Source organism: Cynocephalus volans, chromosome 12 (assembly GCF_027409185.1).
Source record: "Cynocephalus volans isolate mCynVol1 chromosome 12, mCynVol1.pri, whole genome shotgun sequence".
NCBI lineage: Eukaryota > Metazoa > Chordata > Mammalia > Dermoptera > Cynocephalidae > Cynocephalus > Cynocephalus volans.
In genome coordinates, this window is record NC_084471.1 from 506754 (window position 1) to 532608 (window position 25855).

A 25855-nucleotide genomic window follows, 5' to 3' on the forward strand; every position below is an offset into this window, starting at 1 on the left:
GTTTATCATATTATTATTAATTTCGCTCTTGTACGGCTCTTTTAAAACTCTGTACCCATTGGCTCTCCAATCTCTGCAGCAGTACAACTCCTAATAAAATAATCCTGGCCCAGAACTTTGAAATGATAGGCAAAACCTATGGAGCTGACAAAATTTAACAGTGAACTCCGGGCAGACTTAGCCTAAGAGCCACTCCTTCCAAACCTCCAAACCTTATTGCACAGATGTGGCTAAAAGGGTTTTGACACTGATTCAAAATTGCTGGCCATCTGCTATGGATCGATTGAATTGTGTCCCCCAAAGTCCATATATTAGAAGCTTAATTCCCACTGTAACTGTTGAGGGTGGGAAATCCTATTATGGTAATCGAAAGGTGAGGCCTTGAAGAGGTGATTATGCAGTAGTGAATGGGTTAATAACGGTGGTCACGGGCCTGGTTCTGAGGAGAGAGCACGAGGAACTCTCTCTCTCTGCTCTGCCATTTTCTGCCATGTGAGACCCCTGGGTCGCTGTTGCCACCACCAAGACCCTCACCAGATGTGTTCCAGAACTTTGGACTTACCAGCCTCTAAAACTGAAAGCAGTAAATGTCATTTTCTTTATAAATCACCCAATTCCAGGTATTTTGTTACAAGCAACAGAAATGAGCTAATGCACCATCCCTCTGATGTGGGACCGGACCAACCAGGACAGGTACTTCCCAGCACCAAGGGATCATCAAAACCTAACCAGAGGATAATTGATCAGCAATGCTTTTGAAGAAAGATCTTCATCAAAAGGGAGAAATGTGAAAGTTTTTAATATCAAGATGGAGTCACCTGTGTCAAACCCAAACAATATAGAGTCAGGAGGTTTAGAAGGGAGGGCCCTCATGCACACATGCCTATGATAAGAACTATTATAAAGACTCTCTGAAGGGCTCTTATGCACATAGGCCTGTAACAAGAACTTTTGCCAATGACGTTCCAAGCTGCAGCTGCACGAGTCACAAGGACAGCCAGCTGGATATACAAAAACACTTGCCTGACACACTGTCTGCACTAATGAACTAACATGGACTCCTGGGATAAGCCTCTGTAACCCATGTTCTCTTTGTTTGAGAACGACTTATGTGGGCTACTCCTTTTGCCCTTAAAAGCTCTCCCTTACTGACCAGTGCACTCACTGGCTGAGTGCCGGTCACGAAAAAACGACAAAAAAAAAAAAAAAAAAAAGCTCTCCCTTACCTCGACCTACTTGAATGTGCACATGGTTGCAATGACCATGTATTCTGCATTGCAAGGCTTCTGTTCATTCCCAAATAAACTCTACCTTTGGAGAATCTCTCTGTGTTTGTTATTTAGGTTGACACCCTTTGCTACTAGTCTTCTCCTTTTCTGGAACATGAAGCATAGGCTGGAGGTGGAACATCCATCTTGCACCCGTGAGGACTAAGCCTGGTCCCTAAAGGCTTCACGGAGCTGAATGCCAACCTGGCTATTTACTTATGGACTTCTTTTACCTGAGTCAGGGGAAACACTCCTAGGCATTTAATCAATTGGTTGGAGGTGTTTTTTTGGTTAATTTTTGTTTGGTTGGTTGGAGGCAAGGGGAGGTTGTTACTCAACCCTAAACTTCTTAGATTCGTTATGAAATTTATGGTTTGCTGAAAAATCACCCATTTCTTGTAGGTTTTGAAATTTTTTGCCACAAAGTTGTAGAATGAGATCACTTAAATTATTTTACTCTCTTCTATGTTGGTATCTCATTTACTCATTAAGTTTGTGTATTTACTTTCCCCCTTGACCAAGCTCACTGGAGTTTATTTACTTATTTGTCTTTTCTTAAAAAGAATAACTGTTGTGTTTATCCTTTCTATTGTTTTGTTTGTGTTAGTTCCTGTTTCATTCTTTTATCTTTCTTGTTCTTTTTTTCCATTTGTAAGATAAATACTGTTTCTTCAAATTTTCATCATTAATAATGAAGTCATTTTAAGGCTATAAATTTTCCTTTGAACACGGCTTTAGCTGCATCCTATGGGAGTTTGGTATAAAGCGAATCTACCTTTGCAGTGTTTTTTATATCATTTGTACCTTCAGACCTGAGTTTCTTTTTAATTCACAGTTTTGTTTTGTTTTTTAAGAGGATTTACTCATTTTAAAGTATGGCAGGTCCCAGAAGCTCAGGCTGCAGGAGGAGTGGCAGTGGCCAGGCAGCCCAGCTTCATGAAGGTTCTTGGCATGCCATGTCCCACAGGCAACGGGCACACGTCTTCCCCGCTGTGAGGGTGCCCAGGAAGGTCAGCTCAGCCAAGTGGGCAGTGAAGGAAGAGCCCAAGAGTAGCTCCGCAAGGTTGTCGCCTAAACCTGCTCCTGCAAAAGTGGAAACGAAGCCAGAAAAGGCAGCAGCAAAGGATAAATCTTCAGACCCAAAAGAGTGCAAACTAAAGGGAAAGGGGCAAAGGGGAAACAGGCCGACAGGACTGACCAAGAAACTAAACACTCACCTGCAGAAAATGGAGAAACTAAAAATGAGGAGAGTCCAGCCTCTGATGGAGCAGGAGGGGAAGAAGCCCAAGTGTAACTAACACACACCACGTCTTCGCAGGGGTCCCGGTCACTCTTCTTGTGCAACCCAGAGGCAAATTTTTATCAACTGTTTTGTAAATGCAGGTTTTTTTAGTAGTTCTGAAACATTTTTAAGAAGGGGAAATCCCATCCCATCACATTTTAAGTGTAAATGCTTTTTCTTAAGAGGTGAAATCATTCGCTGGTTGTTTATTTTTTTGGTGCAACCTGAACATAGTGGAATATTGAATTATGGGAAGCTTTGACTGTCTTGGGTGTCAGCTTAACATTCGATAGGTGTGGGGGGGTAGTTTTATATCCTATAAGACAAAGAAAGCATACTAAATGGCACTTTGGGGTCAGAGACGTGCGTTTAATGTGTCTTGAATACTTAAAATTACTTCTATTCCTGTTGGAGTAGGCAGAACTGAAGCCATATTGGGACCTAAAACCACATGGACAAATTTTAAAAGGACACAGTGTTTTTCTTGGCATGCTTTTCTCTGAGTTCCTTCTTTTCCCATGGTTATTTGATATTTTGAACCTTGGTTATGGGGCAAGATGACATTATTTACAGGAATGTAAAGTTTTCCAGCCAGCCTGGAGCTGCAGACTTGCCAGGAGGCACCTACTATCCAGACCCTGAGACAACAGCAAGGACGGGAATGGAAAGCAGTCTTGGTCAGACTTCTCACCTGGCTCCTTGCACAGAACCCCTATGGCTCATGTCCCCCTCCCTCCTGCTTTTCATTTCCATGTCCCACTTCCTCCATGCCCTCTTTAAAAAACCCTCAGTAAACCTGAGTCTTTGAGATGGCTTTGGTCTGGCCAGTCTCCTTCAGGTTCACTGGGCAGACAGGTCAGCCTGACATCTCTCTCCTCAGGTCACCCGTATTCCTGAATTCAAGCCGACTCCCATTTTTGCCAATGTTTGACTTCTGAGTGATTTGTTTTTGAAAGGGGGGCAGGCAGCCAGACCTTTGCCTGGCAGCAAACTTTTACAAGCCAGCCAGGAGCTCAGTGCCCAGTGTCATTCATTCCCATGTTGCTTTTTAGTAGAATTGTTTCCTAAAGAAAGCCACTCCTTGGCCATCGCTCTCCCTGTCAGAATGGGTATGCTCTGTAATGTCTTTCATCAAGGGAGTCCAGCTTTTCTAATAATTATGTTAATATGCTGTGAATGATTGAGAATTTGACGTTGTAGTGTGTGTGACATTAAATTGTGAATTGGTGGGACTTACGTGACAGCTTACCAAAATCCAAAGATACTGGTACTTGATATCCTCTTAAGGAAAATTTGCCTCCAAATTTGGAGCTAGAAAGTCACTGGAATAACTTTGAAAAAGAATCACAATATGTGGCTTTTTAGATTTTCTGTATATACCCTAAGAATTGTATACAAATTGAGAGCTTCGGGATAGCTGAACACATGGAGTTTTCTGGAGAGTGATGCACCTGGTGAGGGCACAGAAACTCTGTGCCCCTTCCCTACACCTGGCCTGTGCGTCTCTTCATCTGTATCCTTTGAAATAAACTAGTAAGGGTTAAAAGAAAAGAAATTGTGGACAAATTGTAATATCTGTGTACTGATCCTCCAAACAACCAATAAAATCTCAGTTATGAAATAGTGTTTTGAAAAAGAGTTTGTTTCTCTATTTATTTTATTGTTTGCTTAGAATCCCATTGGAAGGCTGGCCAGTTAGTTAGGTTGGTTAGAAGACAGTGTTATAACACCAAGGTCAAAGGTTTGGATCCCCATACTGGCCAGCCACCAAAAAAAAAAGAAAGAAAGAAAAGAAAAGAGGCATCATTCCAGGTTCTGGTCAAGATGCTGGAATAGACAGTCCCCAGCGTCACTCTCTCCCACAAATCAACCAATTTACAGCTATAAAAATGCAACGGCAGCCAAGCTGGGGCTGCTGGAGCTCAGGGGAAGAGGAGGAGAGACCTATGGAGTGCATAAAGGGGGAGAAACCACAATGAAAGAAAGAAAAAGCTGCTCAGAGCGTTCCGGGCCACGGCCACTTTAACGCTGGAGTTGCTGAGCACATGGAGCAGGAGCCGGCAGAAGCTGCAGCTGTGCCCTTCGGATGGAGTTGCTTGGAGGCAACGGGGGGAAGAGGGCCTTGTTGGCCCCCAGGAGAGCAAGACCACTAATAGGGTTCACATGGACCCACCCAGGAGTGAGAGTGAGGATCCAGAACGACTGAAAAAAAGGAGCCACTCAGAGGCCGGCGAGTCATCACAAGAGACCATCCATGGGAAGTGTTTGGAGCACGGGCAGTGGGGGAGACGGGCCACCAGGAGAACACTGGGACACGGCAAGGACAGCCGATCCACGCCCCAATCAGCGCAGGACCACTCAGAGGAAACTGGTCAGGAATGCAGAATTGCAGGGGGTGCAGTCTGATGAAAAGACTCAGGCCCAGATCAGAGTTTCTACACAACCCAGGTGCACTGGGTCTCTGGAGAGCCGGCCGTACCTATAAGGTCAACCATTAAACCCTGAGCTGCACAAAGAGCCCTCCCTAGGGAAACAGCAGCAAAGTAGCAATTTAGCTCAGCCACAGAGCTCAAGTACTGGTCCCCACAGGAAGTTCCCCCACTTTAGAAATGCAAAGGACAAAAAGTTAGTTCTAGCCCAGGCACACTACCAGCACCTCTGGGATGGCCAGGGGACCTGAGGTATGGAGCCAGGGATGGACCCCCCCCCACACACAACCAGGCACACCTCCAGCACAAAGGAGCATGCCAAAACCATCACCTCCATGTGAGTGGCCCACCACAGCCACCACAATAACCATGGCTACTGTGAAAGTGGCTAGATGCCACAACCACCACGCAGATGGTCCGCCAGCCACTGGAGTGCATTGACACAAGGAGAGTCACCAGCAGAGACAAAGAAGAGGATGTCTCTCTCCACAAAGCCCATTTCAGAGTGACAGAAGAAGCATCTGCTCTATGATAATATTGGGAGACCTGATCACACCTCTCAGCATTGGACAGATCATTTAGGCAACAAATCAACAGAGTAACCATGATTCTTTCAGAAGGAAAGAAGGAATCTAGGGTAACTATAGGGGGTAGGGGGAGGGAGTAGGGGAAGGGGAGAGGTTGGACGAGGGGCATAAAGAATAATTATGATTTGTAACAATATATATGCTAGTTATGCTGGTTTGATCAACATATGTCAATGCTGAACCCCCAAAAAATGTGTAATCAATTATGATTCAATAAAATAAAATAAAAAAGATAACAACATGCAATTCAAAAATAAATAAAAGGCATCATTCCAGCTGAAAAAAAAAAAAAAGGAATTGGATTGGATTGTGGTCAAACTATACGTCCTATTATATCTCTTTATTCAACTTGTACGATTTTTTTTGTGGCTCGATACATGGTTATTTTCTGCAAATATCCCGTACGCGTAAATAGATGCAAAGTTCCCTGCACACAGTTACACTGAGCTTGCTGCTGGTATTACCCAATTCCTGTAGCCTCATGCTAGACTTTGTCCGGAGCCCTGGAGTCCTAGGAGGGCCTGGCGGGCGGGAAGGCGACGAGCGGGGGGCGGGCGCGCGAGGTTGGGCGGGGGCGGTCAGGCCGGTTGCCAGGAGGCGAGAAGGGGACACAATGGGGTCCGGGAGCGGGGCCGGGCGTTGGGGGCGGGGAGGGGAGAGGGCGGGATCCAGCCACCCCCTTGGCCTGCGCGCGCCAGGAGCCACCGCAGGTCAGTGCCCGTCCCGCTTCCCTCGGAGCAGCGGGTCCCCGCGCCAGCCCGTCCCCAGGGCGTCCTTTCTCACCGCTCCTAAAATCCCTGGGCCCCGCGGACCCCGGGAGTTCCCTGCCCGGAGTCTGGGTCTGGACGTGGCTGGCGCGCGCACCCCTGCCGGGGACACGGCCCGGGCCGGGCCCTGCGGCTTGTTTTCCCGGCGCCCGGGATACGGACGCGCCGCGCCCCCGCGGCTGCCCCGGCGCGGAGCGGGGAAGCCAGTCCCCGGGCGCAGCTGCAGCGGCCGTGAGCGCCCCGCCGCGCCATGGGCTCGGACGCCTGGGTCGGCCCCTGGCGGCCGCACCGGCCCCGCGGCCCCATCGCCGCGCTCTGCAGAGGCCCGGGGCCCAGATACCAGCTGCCGCCGAGCACCGGTAGCAGGGGCGGCGCCGGGGAGGCGGCGGAGGGGACAGCGGGGACGCCGTGCGGGGCACGCGGGGGCCTGACGCTGGGACGCTCCCGCAGGCTACGTCCGGCACGACCCGTCGCGGCCACGCGCCCCCGCCTACACCTTCGGCGCGCGCTTCCCCGCGCAGCGGGCCACGTGCGGCCCCGGGCCGGGCCACCTGGTGCCCGCGCGAATGACCGTGCGCGGCCCGGACGGCGCCCCCTCCTACTCCATCTACGGCCGCCCGCGCCACGCGGCGCCCTTCCTCACTCCAGGACCGGGTCAGGACCCCCGACACCCCAGCCGCCCCGAGGGAGGCCGGCCTGGGAGCCCCCCGCGGGTACCCCCGTATCCAGATGCCCCCGGCCCCCGCCCACACCCCCGGTCCGCCCCGCAGGCAGGTACTACCCGGAGCGGGCCGGGAGCGCCACGTACCCCAGCGCGCCCCGGCACAGCATCGCGCCCCGGAACTGGGGAGTCCCCGCGGAGCAGCGGACCCCAGGTGAGCCGCGCCGGCCCGCTGCAGCTCGGGGGACCTTTCTCCAGGCGCCGGGACCACCCCGGCTCGCGCCGCAGGGGAGCCCCTGCGCCTGTCCCCAAAGGCCCGCCCCTCCCTGGCTCCTTCCCAGGCCCCGGGACCTACACGGTGCCCTCGCTCTTGGGCCCGCGCGTCGTCGGCAAAGTCTCGGCCCCGACCTTCTCCATGTGCGGCCGCAGCGCCGTCGGCAGCTTCTGCGAGGACCTCAGCAAGGTGGGGCGGGGCCCGGGCTCGGCACGGGGACGCCGGCGGGGCGCGCAGGCCGACCCCGCGCGCTTGTGCCCCGCAGACCCCGGGTCCCTGCGCCTACCACGTGGTGAGCCCCGCGGTCTACAAGCCCCGGGCCCCCCAGTTCACCGTGCTGGCGCGCACGTCGCTCCCCGAAGACGACGATCGGAGGCCGGGGCCCGCGACCTACAACGTGGACCAGGTGGCCCGGAGTCTCGGGTCAAGGGTCAAAGGCGGGGGGAGGGTCCGAGGTGCGGAGTCGGGGCGCGGGGGTCCCGGCGCGGAGCCGCACGGTGGCCCCGCGCGGTCAGCGGCGTCTCCTGGGTCCGCAGCCCCGGAAGCCTCGAGGCTGGAGCTTCGGGATCCGGCACTCGGACTACGTGGCGCGGCTCGTCACCGACGTGGATGACTGACCAGGGGTCCCCGCCATCGTTTGCTTAAAGCCTCTCGAGCCAGCCGGTGTCCGCCTCTCTCTGTGCGCGCCCGGCGTCCAGGGGCGAGGCGGGGGGGACCCGAGCGTCCGGACGGCGTCCGAGGCCCGGGGAGGGCGGCGCCGGGCGGAGCGGGCCCGCCACACCCGGAAGTCCCGCGCCACCCGGCCCTTCGGGAACCGGCCGGGAAAGGACGATCAGGGCGGCGATTGGTCGGGACCCTGCAGAGCCCGGCCTGCGCCAGCGGCCCCGCCCGCCTCCAGCCCTCGGGCCGCGCCCGACCGTCCCGGAACTGCCCCTGCCCGCCGCGAGGGGACAAGAGTGCGCGAGCCCCGCCGTCCCCACGCTGCGACCACGAGCGAGGCGGGGCGCGACCGGGCCGGACCCGGAGTGAGACGGGCGAGAGCCGCCGTGCGGAGCAGGTACGGGCCGGGATCACGCTGTGAGGCGGAGGTGGGAGCCAGACAGTGGGAGAGACACGGACACGAGCGACACAGACACAGGACAGAGGGGCCCACACCAGAGACACGGGTAGGAGCAGGGTCGGGGCAGGTGCACGTGGCCGCAGAGACCCTGAGTCGGGCGGCGGCTCTCGTCTCAGCAGGCCCGAAGCAATGGCGGCCCCAGGAACCCCGGCGCCACCCGCCCCAGTCGCGCCTGGGGGGATCTCTGGGGGAGGGAGCCGGGGACCTCCTGACCCCCTGCCAGAGCCCAAGCAGCTCCCAGAGCTGATCCGCCTGAAGCGAGACGGAGGCCGCCTGAGCGAGGGGGACATCAGGGATTTCGTGCGCGCTGTGATGGACGGGACCGCGCAGGGCGCTCAGATCGGTGCGTGGGGAGGGCCGGGCACCCTTCACTTCACCCTGACTTGGACCCCCACTGGGAAGTCGGTCCCAGACACTGCCTGCCCCTGGGGATGCCACAGAACCCCAGCATTATCACTGGCCCCAGTGCTGTGGGGACGACCCCCTCATGCTGCCCACACTGTCATACCCACATCTAGGGGCCATGCTCATGGCCATCAGACTGCAGGGCATGGATCTGGAGGAGACCTCAGCACTGACCCAGGCCCTGGCCAAGTCCGGGCAGCAGCTGGAGTGGCCAGAGGCCTGGCATCCACAGCTCGTGGACAAACATTCCACAGGTGGTGTGGGTGACAAGGTTAGCCTGGTCCTGGCCCCCGCCCTGGCTGCCTGTGGCTGCAAGGTGAGAGACCACCTCCTCTCCAGACCAGAACCTCTGACCCCAGAGAATCAGCAGCCCAGCTGCCCACAGGCAGTTCCCAACCTCAAGCCTGACCAAAACAGCCCCAAACACAAGACCCAGGCTTCTCCCCTGCCAACCTCCCAGTACAGAATTTGGGTCCCCCTTAGGCCCAGGACTAGGTCCCTTGAAATAGAACCAAGTTCCATGTACGGGATGCAGCCCCCCTGTCCCCCTCCACTTACCAGAACCCCCAAGGGAAGAGCTGAGTATTCCTCTCCTGTCCACCACACTTGTGTCCCCAGGGATAGGTACCAGCTTCCTCCCCCACTGACACCCACCCCCAACCAGGACAATTTCCATTCTATCTCCACCAGCTGAGCTGAGCACTGACTATAACTGCTTAATACTTTTCAACCCCAGCTGAAGTCCTAACCAAGGAGGGTGAGGGGGCAGGGGATGAGGGGGACTGTGCTAGTATACTCAGCATCCCTGCCCACCAGGTGCCAATGATCAGCGGACGTGGCCTGGGGCACACAGGGGGCACCTTGGATAAGCTGGAGTCTATTCCTGGATTCAGTGTCATCCAAAGCCCAGAACAGGTACAGGTGGACCACTGATTGGTTTGATGGAGACACTGGCCAGAATCATTGATGGGTCATTAAAACAGGGTCGCTTAAGGAGGATATTAATCAGTTATTCATGGGTGATTGACAGCCATTGGACTTTGGTCAAAGTCATCAGTGAAACTTTAATCAGGATAACGGAGATGTCGACCTAAAAAAGACACCAAAGAAAAGTATCTCCTAATATAATGATTTTATTTGGGAGAAAGCAAAAGAGATTATAGTGTGGGAAGCACGCCTGCGGCAAACCACAAGTGCATCTCAAGAAGGCAGGGTAAAGAGAAGCTTTTATTGGCAAAAAGGAGCACGTGCACGCTGCCCGAAAAGCGTTCATTCGTTCCGGAGGCTCAAAGCCAGAGCTGGCCTCAGTGAAAGTGCCATTATTGGGCAAATGTGCTTTAGAGAGAACTGATCTGAATTGCTGCAGTCCTGAAGAAAGGATTTCTTGTGGGGTTATTTCAGAAAGTCCTGGAGACAGTCCTCTCGGACTTGAAAGCATGAGCTCCCCTTCCTACTTTCCCGACTCCAATGTATTTGGGTTGGACAAGAGCGATTTTACCCAGGTATCTGCAGCTTTCCCTTGGGACTTGGTCAAAACCACTGATGGGCCACAGACCATGAACAGGCCATAAATCATTAGCCAGGATCCTTGAGAGGTCAAAGGTCAGAGTCATTGCTGAGGATTTATCAGAACCATTCCCAGGTCACTGATAGTCGTTGGTACAGTTTTGGACCTTTGTCAAGGGTGCTGATGAGCTACTGATCAGTGAGAGGGTCACTGACCAGAAAGGGGGATGGGTTTTGACCAGATGCAAGTGCTGCTGGAGCAAGTGGGCTGCTGTATTGTGGGTCAGAGTGAGAAGCTGGTTCCTGCAGATGGAATTCTGTATGCAGCAAGAGACGTGACAGCCACCGTGGACAGCCTGCCTCTCGTCACAGGTGACCTGACCCAACTCCAGGGCCTGCCTCCTGCATGTTACACACCTACTGACCCCCAACCTCACAGACTCAGGGTCCTCTCATTGACAGTGACCTGACCCCGGTGTCACAGTGTCCCCTCATCAGAGGATGCCTGACCACCAATCCACGAGGTGGCCTGATACACAGCCCACAGGTGCCGCCGCCCCCATCACAGGAGACTTTCACAATGCCCCAGAGTCAGCATCCCCCAAGTCCCCTGGAGAGCCGTTGTCTCCAGCCCCTTGTGCCTCCTCCCAGCCTCCATCCTCAGTAAGAAGGTGGTGGAGGGACTGTCAGCTCTGGTGGTGGACGTTAAGTTTGGAGGAGCCGCAGTCTTCCCCAACCAGGAGCAGGCCCGGGAGCTGGCCAGGGCGCTGGTGAGCACTGAGGCCTGCTGAAGCCCGCACGGGCTTCCATGGAGCCCTGTGTCTGCCTCTCTGTGGGGGTGGGTTTCTTCGTGGGGGCCCAGCTTCTCCTTCATGCCTCCCGTCCCCTCCTGCCTCTCTGTCCCCTCAGCAGTCCTGCTTGACCCCAGCCTCCCCCCTGGCAGTCCCTCCGTCCCTCACGCACACCCCACCCCACAATAACCGTATTCAATCGAGTCTGACCTGGCCTGGCTTCGGGTCACCTCCACGGTGCCCCTGCACCTCAGGCCAGGTACAAGAACCGCTTGGCCCCACCTCTGAGCCCTGACACATCGCTCGTTCCTGGTCCACACCCCAAGCCTTCCCTGACCTCATCCTGGAGGGGTGGCTACGCAGGGTGGGCTGCTGGCGGCCCCACGGGGTCCGCACTGAGTGACTTCGCTGCAGGTGGGCGTGGGGGCAGGCCTGGGGCTTCGGGTCGCGGCGGCCCTGACCGCCATGGACAACCCCCTGGGCCGCAATGTGGGCCACACCCTGGAAGTGGAGGAGGCGCTGCTCTGCATGGACGGCGCCGGGCCCCCAGACCTGCGCGATCTGGTCACTAGACTCGGTGAGGACGGAGGGACACGGGAGGCCGCCCCCGCTGGATGGCCCCTGCCCAGCCGCGCCTAAGCCCCGCCCCGTCCCGCCGGCAGGGGGCGCCCTGCTCTGGCTCAGCGGACAGACGCAGGCCCCGGCCGAGGGCGCGGCCCGGGTGGCCGCGGCGCTGGACGACGGCTCGGCCCGGGGCCGGTTCCAGCAGATGCTCGCGGCGCAGGGTGTGGAGCCGGGCCTGGCGCGAGCCTTATGCTCCGGGAGCCCCGCGCAGCGCCGGCAGCTGCTGCCCAGCGCCCGGGAGCAGGAGGAGCTGTGCGCGCCCGCGGATGGTGAGTGACGGCAGCCCGGAGGCCTCCGCCCCTCCTGTCGCTGCCACTCTGTCCCCCCCACCCCGGTCCCCGCCCCTTCCCCGACTCCCCGGCCCGCCCAGCGCCCTCTCCCGGCAGGCACCGTGGAGCTCGTCCGGGCGCTGCCGCTGGCGCTCGTGCTGCATGAGCTCGGCGCTGGACGCCGCCGCGCGGGAGAGCCGCTCCGGATGGGGGTGGGCGCCGAGCTGCTGGTCGCCGTGGGCCAGAAGCTGCGCCGCGGTGAGCGCCGCCCCGCCCGCTCGCTGACCGCCTCCTACCGCGTCCTCCGCCCACTGACCGCCTCCTCCCGCCGCCGCAGGGACGCCCTGGCTCCGCGTGCACCTGGACCGCCCCGCGCTCAGCGACCCGCAGCGCCGCGCCCTGCAGGGGGCGCTCGTGCTCTCGGACCGCGCGCCCTTCGCCGCCCCCTCGCCCTTCGCCGAGCTCGTCCTGCCGCCGTCCTGCTGACCCACGCACCTCTCCTGCCCCACGCGCAGCAATAAAGCCCTGCAGCCGCGAAGCCGTGTCTGTGTCTGCTGCGCCGGGGTTTCCCGGGCGGGACGGCAGAGAAGCGCATGGCACGTACGGGACCGCGGGAGCCCTCGCCTTCCGCGCACGCGCACGGCCGAGCGCCGGGCAGCCGCCACCGCTCCTGCGCGTGCGCCCTGGCGCCGGGCGGAGCTGGGGGAGCGTGGGGCGGCGGGCTCGGCGGCCGGGGCGTCCCCGCCGAGGGTACCTGGAGAGAAGGTCGAGTCCGGGGAGACGTCCCGGAGAGACGCGCTCTTGCCGGCAGCACAGCTCCAATCCGCAACCCCCCCTCGAGGCCGGCCTGGGTCGAGGCCGCCGGGCCGAGGTGAAACACGCGCCCGGGCCGGAAGCACAGCCGCGCGCGGGATCCGGCCGGGCGCAGAGGCCGCAAGTGTAGGAGCCCGAGACCTCCACGCAGCCGACCTCCGGGGGCCACCGAGGCAAGGGTCGCGTCGGCGTGGCCGGCACAGGCGTCGCTGGGCGCCTGGACGTGGGGAGGGTGGGGTTCTGTGGCAAGTACAGACGCCGTGCACCTGCCAGGAGGGGAGGCCCACCCTGGGGGAGGCGGGCGTGGGTGGGTAACTGGCCGCGCCGCCAGTGGCACAGGTTTCCTGCTGACCGTGGGGAGGAGGGCCCGAGAGACATGGTTGAAGTGAGCCTTAAAGGGACAGGAAGGAGTTGGAAGAGTGGGTCACTTTTGGGGGTTGCAAGCCAGAGTTTCCGACCTTCTTTCAAGAAATGGGTTTATTGCAAATAGATACACAGATCAAGAATCCAGCAAGGCTGCACTTGGCATGCTTTTGGTCAACAGTGACAAGAGGCTTGGCTGCTGAGGCCAGGCAGGCGCTAGACAGGCTTTGCAGAGGTGCATGCACAGGCAGGGTGGGGGGTCCCAGCTTAAAGGTCAGGAATAAAAGGGGCAATAACCAGATGCAGGTTTCGTGCTTCCTAAGCTGGATTTTGAGGTCCCAGAGCTGGAGCAGTTCTAAGTTCAGCTGAGCCTGAGTGTGGGCTTGGTCCTTCAGATGGATAGCAGATTTCTTCAGAGAGAAGGAGGCAGCGCAGGTACCTTCATGTTCCCTCCTTTCCAGCTCCTAATACCTCTGCTGTTTTCCAGGAGCACCAGGTCCATGCTGCTGCTGGGTCGAGGTCCCAAGGCCTGGCCTGGGCTCCGTCAGTTCAAGTCGCTCATCCTCCCTAGGACCGTGGGAGGTCAGGCCCTGCATGTGAGGTACCAGCTCTTGTCAAAGCAGGGCCCCACAGAAACAGGTGGGCAGGGCCAGCCCCAGGGCCCTGGGCTGCGAACTAGACTGCTGATCACTGCCCTATTTGGTGCCGGGCTGGGTGGGGCCTGGCTGGCAGCACGGGCTGAGAAGGAGCAGCGGCGGCAGCAACAACGGACAGAGGCACTCCGCCAGGTGGCTGTGGGTCAGGGGGACTTCAGCCTGCTGGACCAGCACGGCCAGGCTCGCTGCAAGGCTGACTTCCGAGGCCAGTGGGTGCTGCTGTACTTTGGCTTCACTCACTGCCCAGACATCTGCCCAGACGAGCTGGAGAAGCTGGTGCAGGCAGTGCGGCAGCTGGAGGCTGAGCCAGCCCTGCCCCCAGTGCAGCCCATCTTTATCACTGTGGACCCCGAACGGGACGATGTTGCAGCCATGGCCCGATACGTACAGGACTTCCACCCAAGGCTGCTGGGTCTGACTGGCTCCCCAGAGCAGATCGCACAGGTTAGCCGCAGCTACCGTGTGTACTACAGCGCTGGCCCGAAGGATGAGGACCAGGACTACATCGTGGACCACTCCATCGCCATCTACCTGCTCAACCCCGATGGCCTCTTCACCGACTACTATGGCCGGAGCAGGTCAGCTGAGCAGATTGTGAACAGTGTGCGGCAGCACATGGCCACCTTCTGCAGCATCCTGTCCTGAGCCACCATTGCAGCCTGGACCCTGTCATTAAACGGGGTGTGTTTAATCTGTGTGTGTGATTTGTACCACCAGCTCATGGAGGTGCAGGGTCTGGGTAGCCCTTTTCTCTGCATAGAACAGGCATTTTTGAGGGTTTATCTTTAGGGATTGGTGGAATAACACCACCACTTTATTAGGCTGGGCCAGCCAGGAAGCAACGATGGAGTGAGCAGGTGCACAGCTCTTCGGCACACGTGGGTTCCACACACCCTCTCCCCTGCCTCAGTGCTCCCCACTCAGGGCTGGGCCATGGAGGGGGCAGTGTAGGTCTGGAAGCGCTTGTGGGCTCGCTGGTGTGTGAGCAGTCTCAGGGACATGGTGTCCACGGCCGCCTCCAGCCCCGGCTGCTGGGTGATCTCCACTGTGTAGTCATTGGCCTGCAGGGGTGTGGCATCAGCACAGTCCAGGGACCATTTCCCCCTCCCAGGCATCCCAGGCCACTCACCAGCTGCAGGGAGGCCAGCATGGAGCGACACACCTCAAAGGCAGGCTGGCCGGCCACAAGCTCCGCAAAGGGACACCACTCGTTGAGCCGGGGGAACCGTGAAACTACCTGGTCCCCATAGGTGTGGATGTCAAAGGGCATGTGTTGCTCCTACACAGGGGAGGGGCACATTGGTGACTGGCAGGGCAAGGCCCTGGACAAGCCAGAGGCAAGCAGGAGGCTCCAGTTCTCCACCAGTGCCTGCCTCACCTGCTCCTGGAGCAGGGGCTGGATGGTGTCCTCCCAGTCCCTGATGCGCTGGCTCAGCTCTGTCTCCTGGACAAACTTCTGGGAGGTGGTGATGAAGAGCTCCTGTGGGGGGAACCAGTGAGGGATACTGCAGGGGCCTGGGACACCCCTCACCTGGCCCCCCACTCACTCTGACCCAGGCCTACCACGTTTCTTCGAACCAGCTCCTCGTAACTCAGGGACGCCGGAATGGCCTCTGCATCTGGGAAAGGGGCAGCTGTGAGCAGCTGCAGCTGGGGAGCCACAACCTCCCCTGTCCTCAGCTCCAGCAGCCCTTACCTACTCCCTGGCTGGATGCCCACTCTCAGACCTACCCAGGTCAGTGGTTTCCCCGGGCTTTGCCCCCTCACGGTCCATGCACTCCTCAGACTCTAGAAAGTCATCTGCTGGGAGATGGGAGAGGCCCCACAGGCAGCTGGTGAGTTAGCGGCAGGTGCTGGACATGCCCCACACCCCCAGCAGGCACCCACCTGCTGCCCCCAGATCTTCCAGGGAATCCTCCAGGTGGTCATCATCCGCAGGCCACAGCCCCTCCTCAGCCCTCTGCAGCCACCGCTCAGCCATCTGTCCAGAGAGATCCTCTGTGAGAGGCACTATCGTCTCCCATCAGGGGCCCCAAGGGTTCCCAGACCATAGCCCAGCAGCCAGTATTCACCTCCCTCCTCTGAAGCTTCCGGAGGGTCTCCAGCTGCTCCCTCACGTGCTTCCAGTACAGGACCTCCATGTCTGCAGACAAGGGCCTTGTGAGGGTCTCCTTCGTCCTGCCCAGGCCCACACCAGTCCACTCGGCCTTAGGTGACCCCAGGCAGGACGTAGGTGTCGGGGAAGGCAAAGTAACACTGTCTTCCCTGAGAAGAGCGCACAGGACCCCAGCCTCACCTGCAAAGGACGGGCCCTTTCGCCGTGGCCGCCTGCTGTCAGCATGATCAGCGTCTGCAAGAGAACTCAGTCAGCAGGAACGAAGCCAAGGCCCCAACCTGCCCACAGACTGAGGGCTGCTCATAGCACTGGAGAGGTGCTGAGCCTCCTCCACTGGCGCTGACCTGGCCCTGGCTCAGCCCACCACCCCCACTCACAGGCGGCCAGGTACCACTGGTGGAAGTCCTGCAGCTTGGTGGCACCCTTCCTCTTGCGCTTCTGTCCTGGAGCATCCTCCACACACGGGGGCACAGAGTAGGGCCTACCTGGGGGCAGACAGGGACTGTCTCAGCAGCTGTTGGATCAGGGTACGGAGCCTACCCCCACCCCACTACCACACGCCCTAGCAAACCCAGCCAAGGGTGTCTGAGTGGAGGTGTCCCCACCCAGTTACCTTTCTTGAAAGGCTTAGAGTCTAGGGAATCGAAGGGGTCCAGGCTCTGCCAGGGGTCTGGGGTCTCCTGAACAGAGAGCACAAGCAAATGCTGGGGGTAGCAGGGGGTGCATTCCCTCCCTTCCCAGAGCCCAGACACCAAATGCAGTGACAGCCCAGAGAGGGCTAGCCACACTCAATGCAGGATCACAGTGAGCGGCATGCAGGGAAGGGAAGGGCCCAGAGCAATGGAAGGAAACTCCAACTTCTGGGAGGACCTCGCAAAACAGAGCAAGTGCACAAAGGGCCCCAGATTGGGAGCTCCGGCATGAAGGCACCAAGGCCAGCAGGAGCAGAAGCCTAGCGGGCATCTGCCCGGCCCTCACACGCCCTCCCTGCAAGGGTCGGGCCCTGATGCCCCTCACCTTTGGCAGGGACACAGGCTCTGGGGCCCCCACTCGCTCCCGCAGCATGTACTTCCTTGGCAGGGCGGCACTCTGCAAAGAACCATCCTAGAGGAAAGTCATCTCTCCTACCCCTTCTCCATCCAGTTTCTGGGCACCCCTGAGCAGCTCTGCCCAGGGTCAACGTTAAAAACCCTGCGGGGACCCTCTCTGGAGACAGGAAATTCAAATAGTTCGAGAAATAAAAAGTAAAAACCCTAAGAAAAATTTCAGAACATAAGAGAGTGCTACAAAAAAGTTTGTGGGAGAGCCAGCCCCGTGGCTCACTCGGGAGAGTGCAGTGCTGATAGCGCCAAAGCCGCAGGCTCGGATCCTATACAGGGATGGCCAGCTCGCTCACTGGCTGAGCGTGGTGCTGACAACACCAAGCCAAGGGTTACGATCCCCTTGCCGGTCACAAAAAAAAAAAAAAAAAGTTTGTGGGAAAATAGAATTAAAAGACAGTGCGAATCTTGCCATAAACTTTTAAAATTATCCTCATGTACACAAACTAGTGAGCATGGGATAATTTTTCTTTAAAAATATGAAAAAAGAATAAAATATGAAAAACATCCATGTTATCTACCAACCAGAATTAAGAAATGTTAACATTTTCCCCTGTATGCATCAGGTTGGTTTTTAAAAAATAGGTTAAAAAGGATTTCTTATCTCTAGGGTGTACAAAGTGAACCCTTGGGGGTTGGAGGCAGGCAGCAGAGGCCTCCAGACATGCCCTCTTCTACAAGCCACACTGCAGAAGGGCCAATGGCCATCCCAGGTAGCCATGAGCTGCCTAGGGCCCAGAACCGAGTGCCAGCCCACCCCCAAGGAGCAGTAGCTGCTCTGCACAGGGGAAACTGCCATCCAGAAGGCTGGCTGAAGGACAGCCTGGCTTCTGGGCAGAGCCCCCACTGGCCTGATGTGCAAACACCGGAGAGGAAGAGCAGAAAATAATGGCCCAGGAGCCAAGGCCACAGCACTGGCCCTCCCCATAAGGGTGACTCTGCCCCACTGCCAGGGCTCGCCCGGTTAACAGCTCAAGCTCTGCAGGACTCAGCATGGGCCCCACCTGCTGCGGGCTCCTGGGCTCCTCGGGCTCCAACAGGGCCTGGGGGGCTGTGGCCTCGGGGAGCTCTACTGCCTCCTCTGCGTCCTCATCCTCACCCCTGCCGCTGGGCATTGGGCCTTCTGGAGAAATGCCTAGGCAGGGAAAAGAGCAGATGGCAGATGGGGGACTGCCCCCATGGGGTGAGGAGCCAGGCTGCCCTTGGCTGACACCAAAGAGAACCTGACAGGCCACTCCCTCTTCTCAGCTTCATTCATTAGAACACGGAAAACTCAATGGGCATCTTAGGCTCTCTTTTTTACACTGATGTGTTTTGTTTGGCTCATTTTATTTCGTAGCAAATGTTCCTCTTTAAATGCTACCATCTATGTCTGCCTGGAGAGGAAGCCGGGAGAGCGATCAGAGGGCAGTCACTGAACCAAGATGGGCCAAGGCCTGGGCGCAGGACAGCCAGCTCCAACGTGTGGCTACTCCCCACTCTGTGTCAACCCACGACAGGCCGTGGAGGAGCTGAGCAAGCAGGGCAGGCCAGGACAGTTGAGCAGCCCCATTCAGAGCCTTGTCCACCAAGTTCTGCCTCCCTGGTCCCACCACAGAGCTCTCTTCTCACCTGGCTCCTGGGAGAAGCCGAGCACAGGGTCAGGACTCCTGCACCCAGATACTTCCATTGGCTGCTCTGCAGCCCTCCTGGTGCCTGAAAGAGACAGGGATTGTACAGGGTCAGCTCAGCCCCTCCCCCGGAAGGTCCCCACCGAGTGTCCAAGGAGCCCCTCCAAGGGGCCAGCACAGGGACAGAGCCCAGCAGGGACCAGGCCTCAGGCTAGGGAGGCAGAGCAGAGCCCAGGGCCAGGCATCAGGACCAGAACTACAACCAGCTATGACCTCGTCAACTTGCAATCAAGGCACAGCAAAGACGGGATGGGGGTGAGCTCCAGCCAACCTGTAAGAGCAGAGTGGGCACCTAGGGAGGGGGAGCTCCCAAGACCAGAGCCATCAGGCACAAGAATCCACCCCGGAAGACCCTCTATTCCCTCCTCCTGCCAAGCCCCCCAAGCCCCCACATCCAAGCCCTCACCTTGCTGGTTCCTTGGCATGGGGCACATGCCCACCGGCTCTGTGGGGGACATTCCTACCGGCTCCAACATGAAAGCCCCTCTGGGGTGGGGGGTGGACGTATTCATCCTGAAGTCCTTCCGGCTGGCCAGGACCTCGCCCTGACAGCTGTGCCAGCAAAAACATGCCTGCTGTAGAGACGCTGCCCAGGCAGCCTCCCTGCCCCGCGCTGGGCTCAGGCCTGTACCTGTACAGGGGGTTGTTGTTCTTCTCCATCTCGTCAGGGGCTACCAGGGCCATGGGCAGGAGAGGGATGATGAGGAACTCCTGCATGGGGGCCGAGGGTGGGTGAGCTGTGCATCCTCAAGCTCCAGGCAGGGAACCCACACAAAGCAACACCACCTTCCAATGCCCGGCCAGCTAAACACAACCCCAAGGAGAGTGCTGACCCTCCCCAACCGAAAAAGGGGCCAGGACACTCACACTAGGCGCTTGGTCGTTCTTCAAATCCACGTTAACACGGGAGTCGGGGAAGTCGTCCAGCGACAGGAACTGTGGAGACAAGTGGGAGCTCAAAGAAGCAGAGCCCAGGCAGCTCACAGTAGGCGGGGGCCACGTGCCCACAACACCTCACCTCATCCTCTGCCTCCAGAGGGGCCTCAGAGCTGCCATTTCCATTGGCCCTGTCCTCCTGCACCGAAGAGAGCTGCTTGGCCCGCCTGACAGAAAGGAGCATCCCATGGATGTCCCAGAAGGTGGCAGGGCCTCCCGAGCCACACACAGGTGGAATTGTGTGGATGAGGACCCCGCCTCCTGGCTCACACCCTCTGTACTCACCTCTTGCCAGAGATGAAATCGAGAGCCTGGTAGACCAGCGAGTACAGGTATTCCACCTGGTGACGAGAAGCAGGCAGTGAGGACACAGAAAGAAGGGGCCCACCCCAGTGGCCTGTAGCTGCCCTACAAGACCTCCCCAACAAGACGTCGTGTATGCCAAGAAGCCTGGCCAGCACCTCCAAACCTCTAGCACAAGTCTTGCCAATTTTGCTGCCAAAGATAATTCTCAAATCAAACTAGTAGTCACATAAGAATTATTCCAGCAGCTGAGGCTACCAACTTCTCCTCTGCTCTGCCCCCATACTCCATGCAGCAAGCGTGGCCTTCTCAAGCATGGCACCGCTCCCCAGTGCCTATGTCCCTGCTACTCCTGCCAGGGCCCCCACACTGGCTCCTCCTCAAGTCCTGGCCTGCCACAGGAGCCACTGAATCTCTGAAGGCCCCAGCACATCTCCAGCCACTGCAGGGCTGCATGACTCCTCCATACACCGAAGGTCCCACCATTAGGGTGAGGTCTGGGGATGTTCAAGATGCTGACCAGCAAGGGGTAGGGGAAGGGCAGAGTGTGTCCCTGTGCCACCTCCAGCTATATTCCCTGTGGGACGACAGAGCCCACAGCACACATAGCCTTCCTCCTGGTTGTGCCACTTCAAATCCAAGTTTGTTCTTTGGTGTTAAAAGTTGTCAAGGATCGGGCCGGCCCACGGCTCACTTGGGACAGTGTGGTGCTGATAACACCAAGGCCACGGGTTCAGATCCCTATATAGGGATGGCTGGTTAGCTCACTGGGTGAACGTGGTGCTAACAACATCAAGTCAAAGGTTAAGATCCCCTTACCAGCCATCTTTTTAGAAAAAAAAAAGTTGTCAAGGGTCAGCGGATGCAGCTTGAGGCACTGGTGAGGCAGGTCACAGACAGGACAAGCACTGCCACCTGCCCCAGCAGGACAGCCAACTGAAGTCCCGCTCACCACCAAAACGCCAAGGCCAGTGGCCAGGCAGGACCCACCTTCTTACTGTAGACACAGGCCGAGCCCTGGATCAACAGTGCTGCCTCGACGAAGTTCATTGTTGTTTTGCCTTCATCAAAAGAAATGCAGATCTGGTCCAGCTGCAAGAAACAACATGGGAGGGGGAGCCGAAGCCCAGTCTGTGGTCACTTCTTCCTGGGGCAGCCCTGCCTGCTTCTGCCTCTGGCAGGGCCACCGCACAGTAGCCCCTCAGACTGACAGCTCCAGCTCTGCTTTGGGCTCACCAGTTGTCCCTTTTTTGTTGTTGTTGTTGGAGAAGAGAGACAGGTCTTTGTGATTCCCCCTACTTCCTGTAATCTCTGAGACCTAGTGTTTTGGAAGAGGGAAGCCCCAGAGTACACTGTCCACAAATGGCCAGAGCCACACAACAGCTCCCTTTGCAAGGCGCTGGAGGCACTCTACACCACGCCCATCCAAGTCAGGGTTAACTCTAATAGACTCCAGCAGGAAGACCCCTCACCCTGGGAGAAGGAAAGAGAACCTCAGGGGTTGGGAAGACGGATGCAAAATGCTGGTTCTCCATCCCTTGACCAGAGAAGTCAGGAAACAGTTCCCAGTGAGTCACCCTCCTTCCTCCACAAGCCCAGCTCCTCTGTCACCCATTGGACATCAGTGTCCTAGAGGCTCTACCCTTGGCCTCTCTTCACCCCAAGGCACACCCTCTGCATGTGCACTCATCCTTCCCACACCCAACCTGGCAGCCAAATGCTGACAATTCGCATACCCATCTCCAGTCCAGCTCTCTCCTGAGCTTCCACACTCACAGCACACATTGAGTATCTCCACAGAGCCATCCAAGTGTCCCCATACATTTTACCTCCACACTTTACCCAGGATCTTACCCACAAAGCTGGTCCCTCTGCTGCCTTGCCCTCAGCAGATGACACTTTGAATCTCCTTCCCACACTTCCCAGCTCTTTGATTTTGCTTTCCCACCTGCCTGGAACACCTGCTCCAACTGTCTCCAGTGCAGAATCCCCTGCAGTCTCCCTCGATGCCCAGAGCCTCCTCGCCACCCCATTAGCATGACCTTGTTGCAGTGTTTTCGAGTCTCTCCTCCCCCAGTGGACTATGAGCAGCATTAGGGCAATTCCAGCCGTTAGTTCAGTGCTTGCCGCTGGTGTCCAATAAATATTAGATGAACAAGTGAAACAGAAACACCAGAGCTAACCTTGAGAAATGGACAGAAGCTCGGCAGGCAGATGAAAGGAACAGCATTCTAGAAAGAGTGATGACCCGTGTGATGGTTTGGACGTGTTGTCGCTGCAAAACTCGTGTGGAAATCTGATCCCCCATGTGGCAGTGCTGGGAGCTGTTTGAGTCCTGGGGGCGGATCCCTCATGAATGGATTAATGCTCACCCTGGGGGGTGGGGGTACTGAATTCTCGCTCTGTTAGTTCTCGTGAGAGCAGGTTGTTTAAAAGACCCTGGCACCTCCTCTCTCTCTCTTGCTTCCTCTCGCCATGGGATCTGCTTGTACCCGCTGGCTGCCTGCTACTTTCCGCCATGAGCAGAAGCAGCCTGAGGCCCGTGCCAGATGCAGCTGTCGCAGAATCGTGAGCCAAATAAACTTCTGTTCTTTATAAATTACTCAGTCTCAGGTGTTCTGTTACAGCAACACAAAAACGAACTGATACACCATGCAAAGGCAGTGGACAAGAATACAACTGTTTGGGAAAATGAACATTATATAAACATGGCCGATGTGTAGAGTATGCTGGGGAGAGGCGAGGTTTTAGGCCCGATGGTAGCACAAAGGGGAGAGTCTGCAAAGAGGTCCCCAAGGCGATCCACTTCCATTAATAATAATTCTCTTTTTGGCAGCTGGCCAGTACAGGAATTGAACCCTTGACCACGTTTTAGCGAACTGAGCTAACTGGCCAGCCTCGTTAATTCTTGAAAGATAAAGGGAGTTTGCTGGTGAGCAAGGGAGGGAGAGGCAACAGGAGCACGGCTGTCTGCAGAAATGTGAGGAGGTGGGGAGTGTCAGGACATGAAGAGCTCAGCCTGAAAAAAAGGGGAGGTGAAGAAGTGGGTGGCCCGGAAGCCAGGCTACAGAGGGGGCCTTCCCTTCGATGACCCTCAGTACAGCTGGCCCACCTGCTCCCAGGACCTACACTCCATCTAACTTCTTACAACTACAGGTTGGACCTCCCAACTCAGCCCAAACCCGTATGTCCAACTGCCTTCTTCAGTTGGCCCACTTCAGAACCTTCAAACACCATGTTTCCTCTGCCTAGAATATTCTTCAGCTCACTATGACTAGGAAACACCATTCATCCCAAACAAAATTAGGTCCTCCAAACTCTTCACAGAACCCTAAACTTTTTTGACAAAGCTTTCATACGTTTGGGACTACTCAAGGACACATGTGGTAGTGCAGGTGGGACTCTGCTCTGGCACCTGTCAGCTGTGACTCTGGCACAATTCTTAACCTCTCTAATGCCCATGCTAATAGTTTTTGAGAGGATTACAGGAACGTATGTATGTAAAGCAGATAAGACAGTGCTTGGCACAAGTAGGCACCAGATGCATATTATTTATTACAACTCTACACAGTTACTGCCTCAGGATCCATCTTCCCATGTCCTATGAAAGCAGGATTTTTGCTTGCTTTGCTCACCACTGTTTTCTCAGAGTTTAATGTTGTTCTTGGCACACAACAGACACTCAACAACCATGAGTAAATAAATGGATGAAAGCAGACAGTGTCATGATAAGACATGTTAGAAAAAGAACATTCTGGGAGCTGTGTGGAAAACGAAAGGAAGAAAGACAAAACCAGAGGACAGGACATCAGGACTTTGGGGGACAGAGAAAGTTCAGAAGAGCAGACATACAAAGCAGGAGGGGAGCAGACCAAGCCAGGCAGTAGACTCAGCAGGTATCCCTAAAGACCCTGGTCAATGTGGAAACTCGAATCCACAATAGCTCCACCCAGCACAGTTCTCTGCATTTTCTCAGCAGACTGTGCATAGGAGCAAAGAAGGTCTATCGTCAGACTGCATGTTCATTTAACAAATGTTTATTCCACACCCACTATGTGCTGGGCACTCTACTAAGCTGAGGAAAGAGAACATAAATGTGGTCCCTGCCCTTGCAGAATTTACATTCTAGGTGGAGACAGACCACAAACAAGTTAACTAAATTGAAGAATGGCTTATAATAAACATTCTGAAGTGCATAAAGTGCTGTAACAGAGAGAACTGTTTTAGATGGGGTGGTCAGCTGACATTTCAGCCAAGACCTAAAGGAAGAAAAAGACTTAGTCACAAAAAGAAGAAGATTCTCTAGTGGGAGCAGAAAGTGAAAGAATCTCAGCCAAGAACAAGCTTAGGATGCTGCAGGCTGACTGGTTCAAAAGAACAAAGTAGAGAACAGCCCAAGATGAGGCTAACAGGGTGAGCAGGCCGGATTTGAGGAGGAAGTTTGGATTTTATTCTAAATGCAATGAAAAGTCACTGAGGGGTTTTAGGCAGGGCAGTGCTGTGGACTGGGCTTTAACTTTTAAGAGTCACACTTGCTGCTGAGAGGAGCATGGACTGGACAGGGACAAAAACATGGGAAGGGAGCCAAGGTAGTAAGGTTTTACACAAATCCAGGCCAGAGATGATAGTGGCCTGGACCAGAGAAAATGGAGAACAGATGAATTCAAGTGACATTCTCGTTGTATAACTGATAGAATTCATGGGTGAACTAGGTGTTGAGTGTGGCGCTTCACTACAAAAGCTTTTGCCTTTGGTTGAACTGTGGTGCCATTTACCGAGATGGTGGAGACAGGGGTTAGATTGGAAAAACGAAGAGTCCCACTTTAAATACATTAAGTCTGAGATGCTTCGGTAACATCCCAGTGGATGTCGAGAGCATCTGGATACATAAAAATAGAATTAGAGGAAAGATCTGGAATGGAGGTATAAATCTGGGAGTTGTCCTCATACAGGTGATGTTTAAAATCATGCAAATAAATGAGATTGTTTAGGAGAAACGTGTCGGAAGGTGACCTAGGCCCTGCCCCGACAAGCTCAATACTTAGAGACCGAATAGGAGAGAAAAGCGGGCAGTGACATAGGAAGAAAACCATACCACCACTGTTTCAAAAAGGAGGGAGTGGTCAACCCAACAAATGCTGCTGAGTCAAGCAGGATGACACTTCTAGTGTCCCTTGATTTGGTAGCATGGAGGCCACCACTGATCAAGACAACAGAAGTTTAAGTGTGGTGGGAGCCAGACTGCACTGGGCTGAGGAGGGGAAATGAAGCGCAGAAACGAGCAGATTGCTCCTTAACAGAGGTCCGGACGCGGCTGTCAACAGGCAAGAAGGATTAAATGCAGACAGGAGGGAGCATGTCAGTAGCTTGAAACTGGCTTGAAAATCCAGGATAAGAAATCCCTCTCACATCGTGGTCCCGATCTCTCAAACACGCCAACGTGCACACAATAACGAAAACGGGAAAAACGCTCTCTGGTCTATTCCATCACATTAGAGAAAAATGCTGGCCACCCGCTAAACCGATTTCAGGGCTCATTAACGGGTGGAGATCTGCAATGACAGCTCCAGGCTACCGTCACAAGGGATAATTTGGGGAGGCAGGAATGGAGTTGACAAAAAAGGAGCAGGCGTGAGGACGAGCACAGCCAGAGCGCCAGACGCCCACAGACGCGGAGGCGGAGGGGCCGCCCGCAGCCCCCGCCGTCCTCACCTCCTCCAGATACTCGCCCAGCTGGGCCGCCACGTCCACCTCCCAGTTCTTGGTGAGGTCGCGGATGGGCTGCAAGAGGTGGGCGAAGCGCGCCTCCACGTCCTCCATGTCCGGGAGGAGCCGGACGGCCGGTGACCGCAGGGCCGACTTCCCAGGGGTACGGTGTCCTCAGCCCGCCACTGGTCCTGGCGCCATTTTGCTGT

At 56.2% G+C, this 25855-nt stretch overlaps 4 protein-coding genes across 16 annotated transcripts; 3 read left to right on the forward strand and 1 right to left on the reverse strand.

Annotated features, from left to right (window-relative positions):
* Window positions 1-6583: 6583 nt before the first annotated feature.
* Window positions 6584-7885, forward strand: CIMAP1B (ciliary microtubule associated protein 1B). Of its 4 annotated transcripts, none has more exons than XM_063074635.1 (6): window positions 6584-6692; window positions 6784-6987; window positions 7104-7208; window positions 7336-7457; window positions 7534-7698; window positions 7805-7885. In XM_063074635.1, the coding sequence occupies exons 1-6, from the start codon at window positions 6584-6586 to the stop codon at window positions 7883-7885; spliced, it is 786 nt and encodes a 261-aa protein (XP_062930705.1). The 4 variants fall into 4 exon arrangements, with proteins under 4 accessions (XP_062930705.1, XP_062930706.1, XP_062930708.1 ...); XM_063074636.1 differs by having other exon boundaries at window positions 7534-7674; XM_063074638.1 differs by having other exon boundaries at window positions 6855-6987; window positions 7534-7674; window positions 7805-7881.
* Window positions 7886-8017: 132 nt separating this feature from the next.
* Window positions 8018-12522, forward strand: TYMP (thymidine phosphorylase). 3 transcript variants are annotated; one of them, XM_063074633.1, is made up of 10 exons: window positions 8018-8325; window positions 8505-8731; window positions 8907-9109; window positions 9610-9708; window positions 10542-10671; window positions 10840-11069; window positions 11505-11667; window positions 11753-11983; window positions 12101-12241; window positions 12321-12522. In XM_063074633.1, the coding sequence occupies exons 2-10, from the start codon at window positions 8518-8520 to the stop codon at window positions 12467-12469; spliced, it is 1560 nt and encodes a 519-aa protein (XP_062930703.1). In that variant the 5' UTR covers window positions 8018-8325; window positions 8505-8517; the 3' UTR covers window positions 12470-12522. The 3 variants fall into 3 exon arrangements, with proteins under 3 accessions (XP_062930703.1, XP_062930701.1, XP_062930702.1); XM_063074631.1 differs by having other exon boundaries at window positions 8100-8325; window positions 8508-8731; XM_063074632.1 differs by lacking the exon at window positions 8018-8325 and having other exon boundaries at window positions 8355-8731; window positions 10951-11069.
* A 363-nt stretch (window positions 12523-12885) lies between these two features.
* Window positions 12886-14506, forward strand: LOC134360364 (protein SCO2 homolog, mitochondrial). Its single transcript, XM_063074634.1, has 2 exons — window positions 12886-12969; window positions 13647-14506. The coding sequence occupies exon 2, from the start codon at window positions 13660-13662 to the stop codon at window positions 14458-14460; it is 801 nt and encodes a 266-aa protein (XP_062930704.1). The 5' UTR covers window positions 12886-12969; window positions 13647-13659; the 3' UTR covers window positions 14461-14506.
* Window positions 14507-14583: 77 nt separating this feature from the next.
* On the reverse strand, window positions 14584-25853 carry NCAPH2 (non-SMC condensin II complex subunit H2). Of its 8 annotated transcripts, none has more exons than XM_063074626.1 (20): window positions 25653-25853; window positions 20931-21032; window positions 19923-19978; window positions 19720-19804; window positions 19569-19637; window positions 19333-19412; window positions 19108-19253; window positions 18643-18726; window positions 18036-18166; window positions 16949-17020; window positions 16545-16611; window positions 16309-16416; window positions 16112-16165; window positions 15888-15958; window positions 15703-15796; window positions 15547-15615; window positions 15379-15434; window positions 15194-15295; window positions 14945-15094; window positions 14584-14876 (listed from the first exon to the last, which is right to left on the reverse strand). In XM_063074626.1, exons 1-20 carry the CDS (start codon window positions 25758-25760, stop codon window positions 14736-14738), a joined length of 1845 nt encoding a protein of 614 aa, XP_062930696.1. In that variant the 5' UTR covers window positions 25761-25853; the 3' UTR covers window positions 14584-14735. The 8 variants fall into 8 exon arrangements, 7 of the variants coding, with proteins under 7 accessions (XP_062930696.1, XP_062930695.1, XP_062930694.1 ...); XM_063074625.1 differs by having other exon boundaries at window positions 15547-15618; XM_063074624.1 differs by having other exon boundaries at window positions 16949-17035.
* Window positions 25854-25855: the final 2 nt, after the last annotated feature.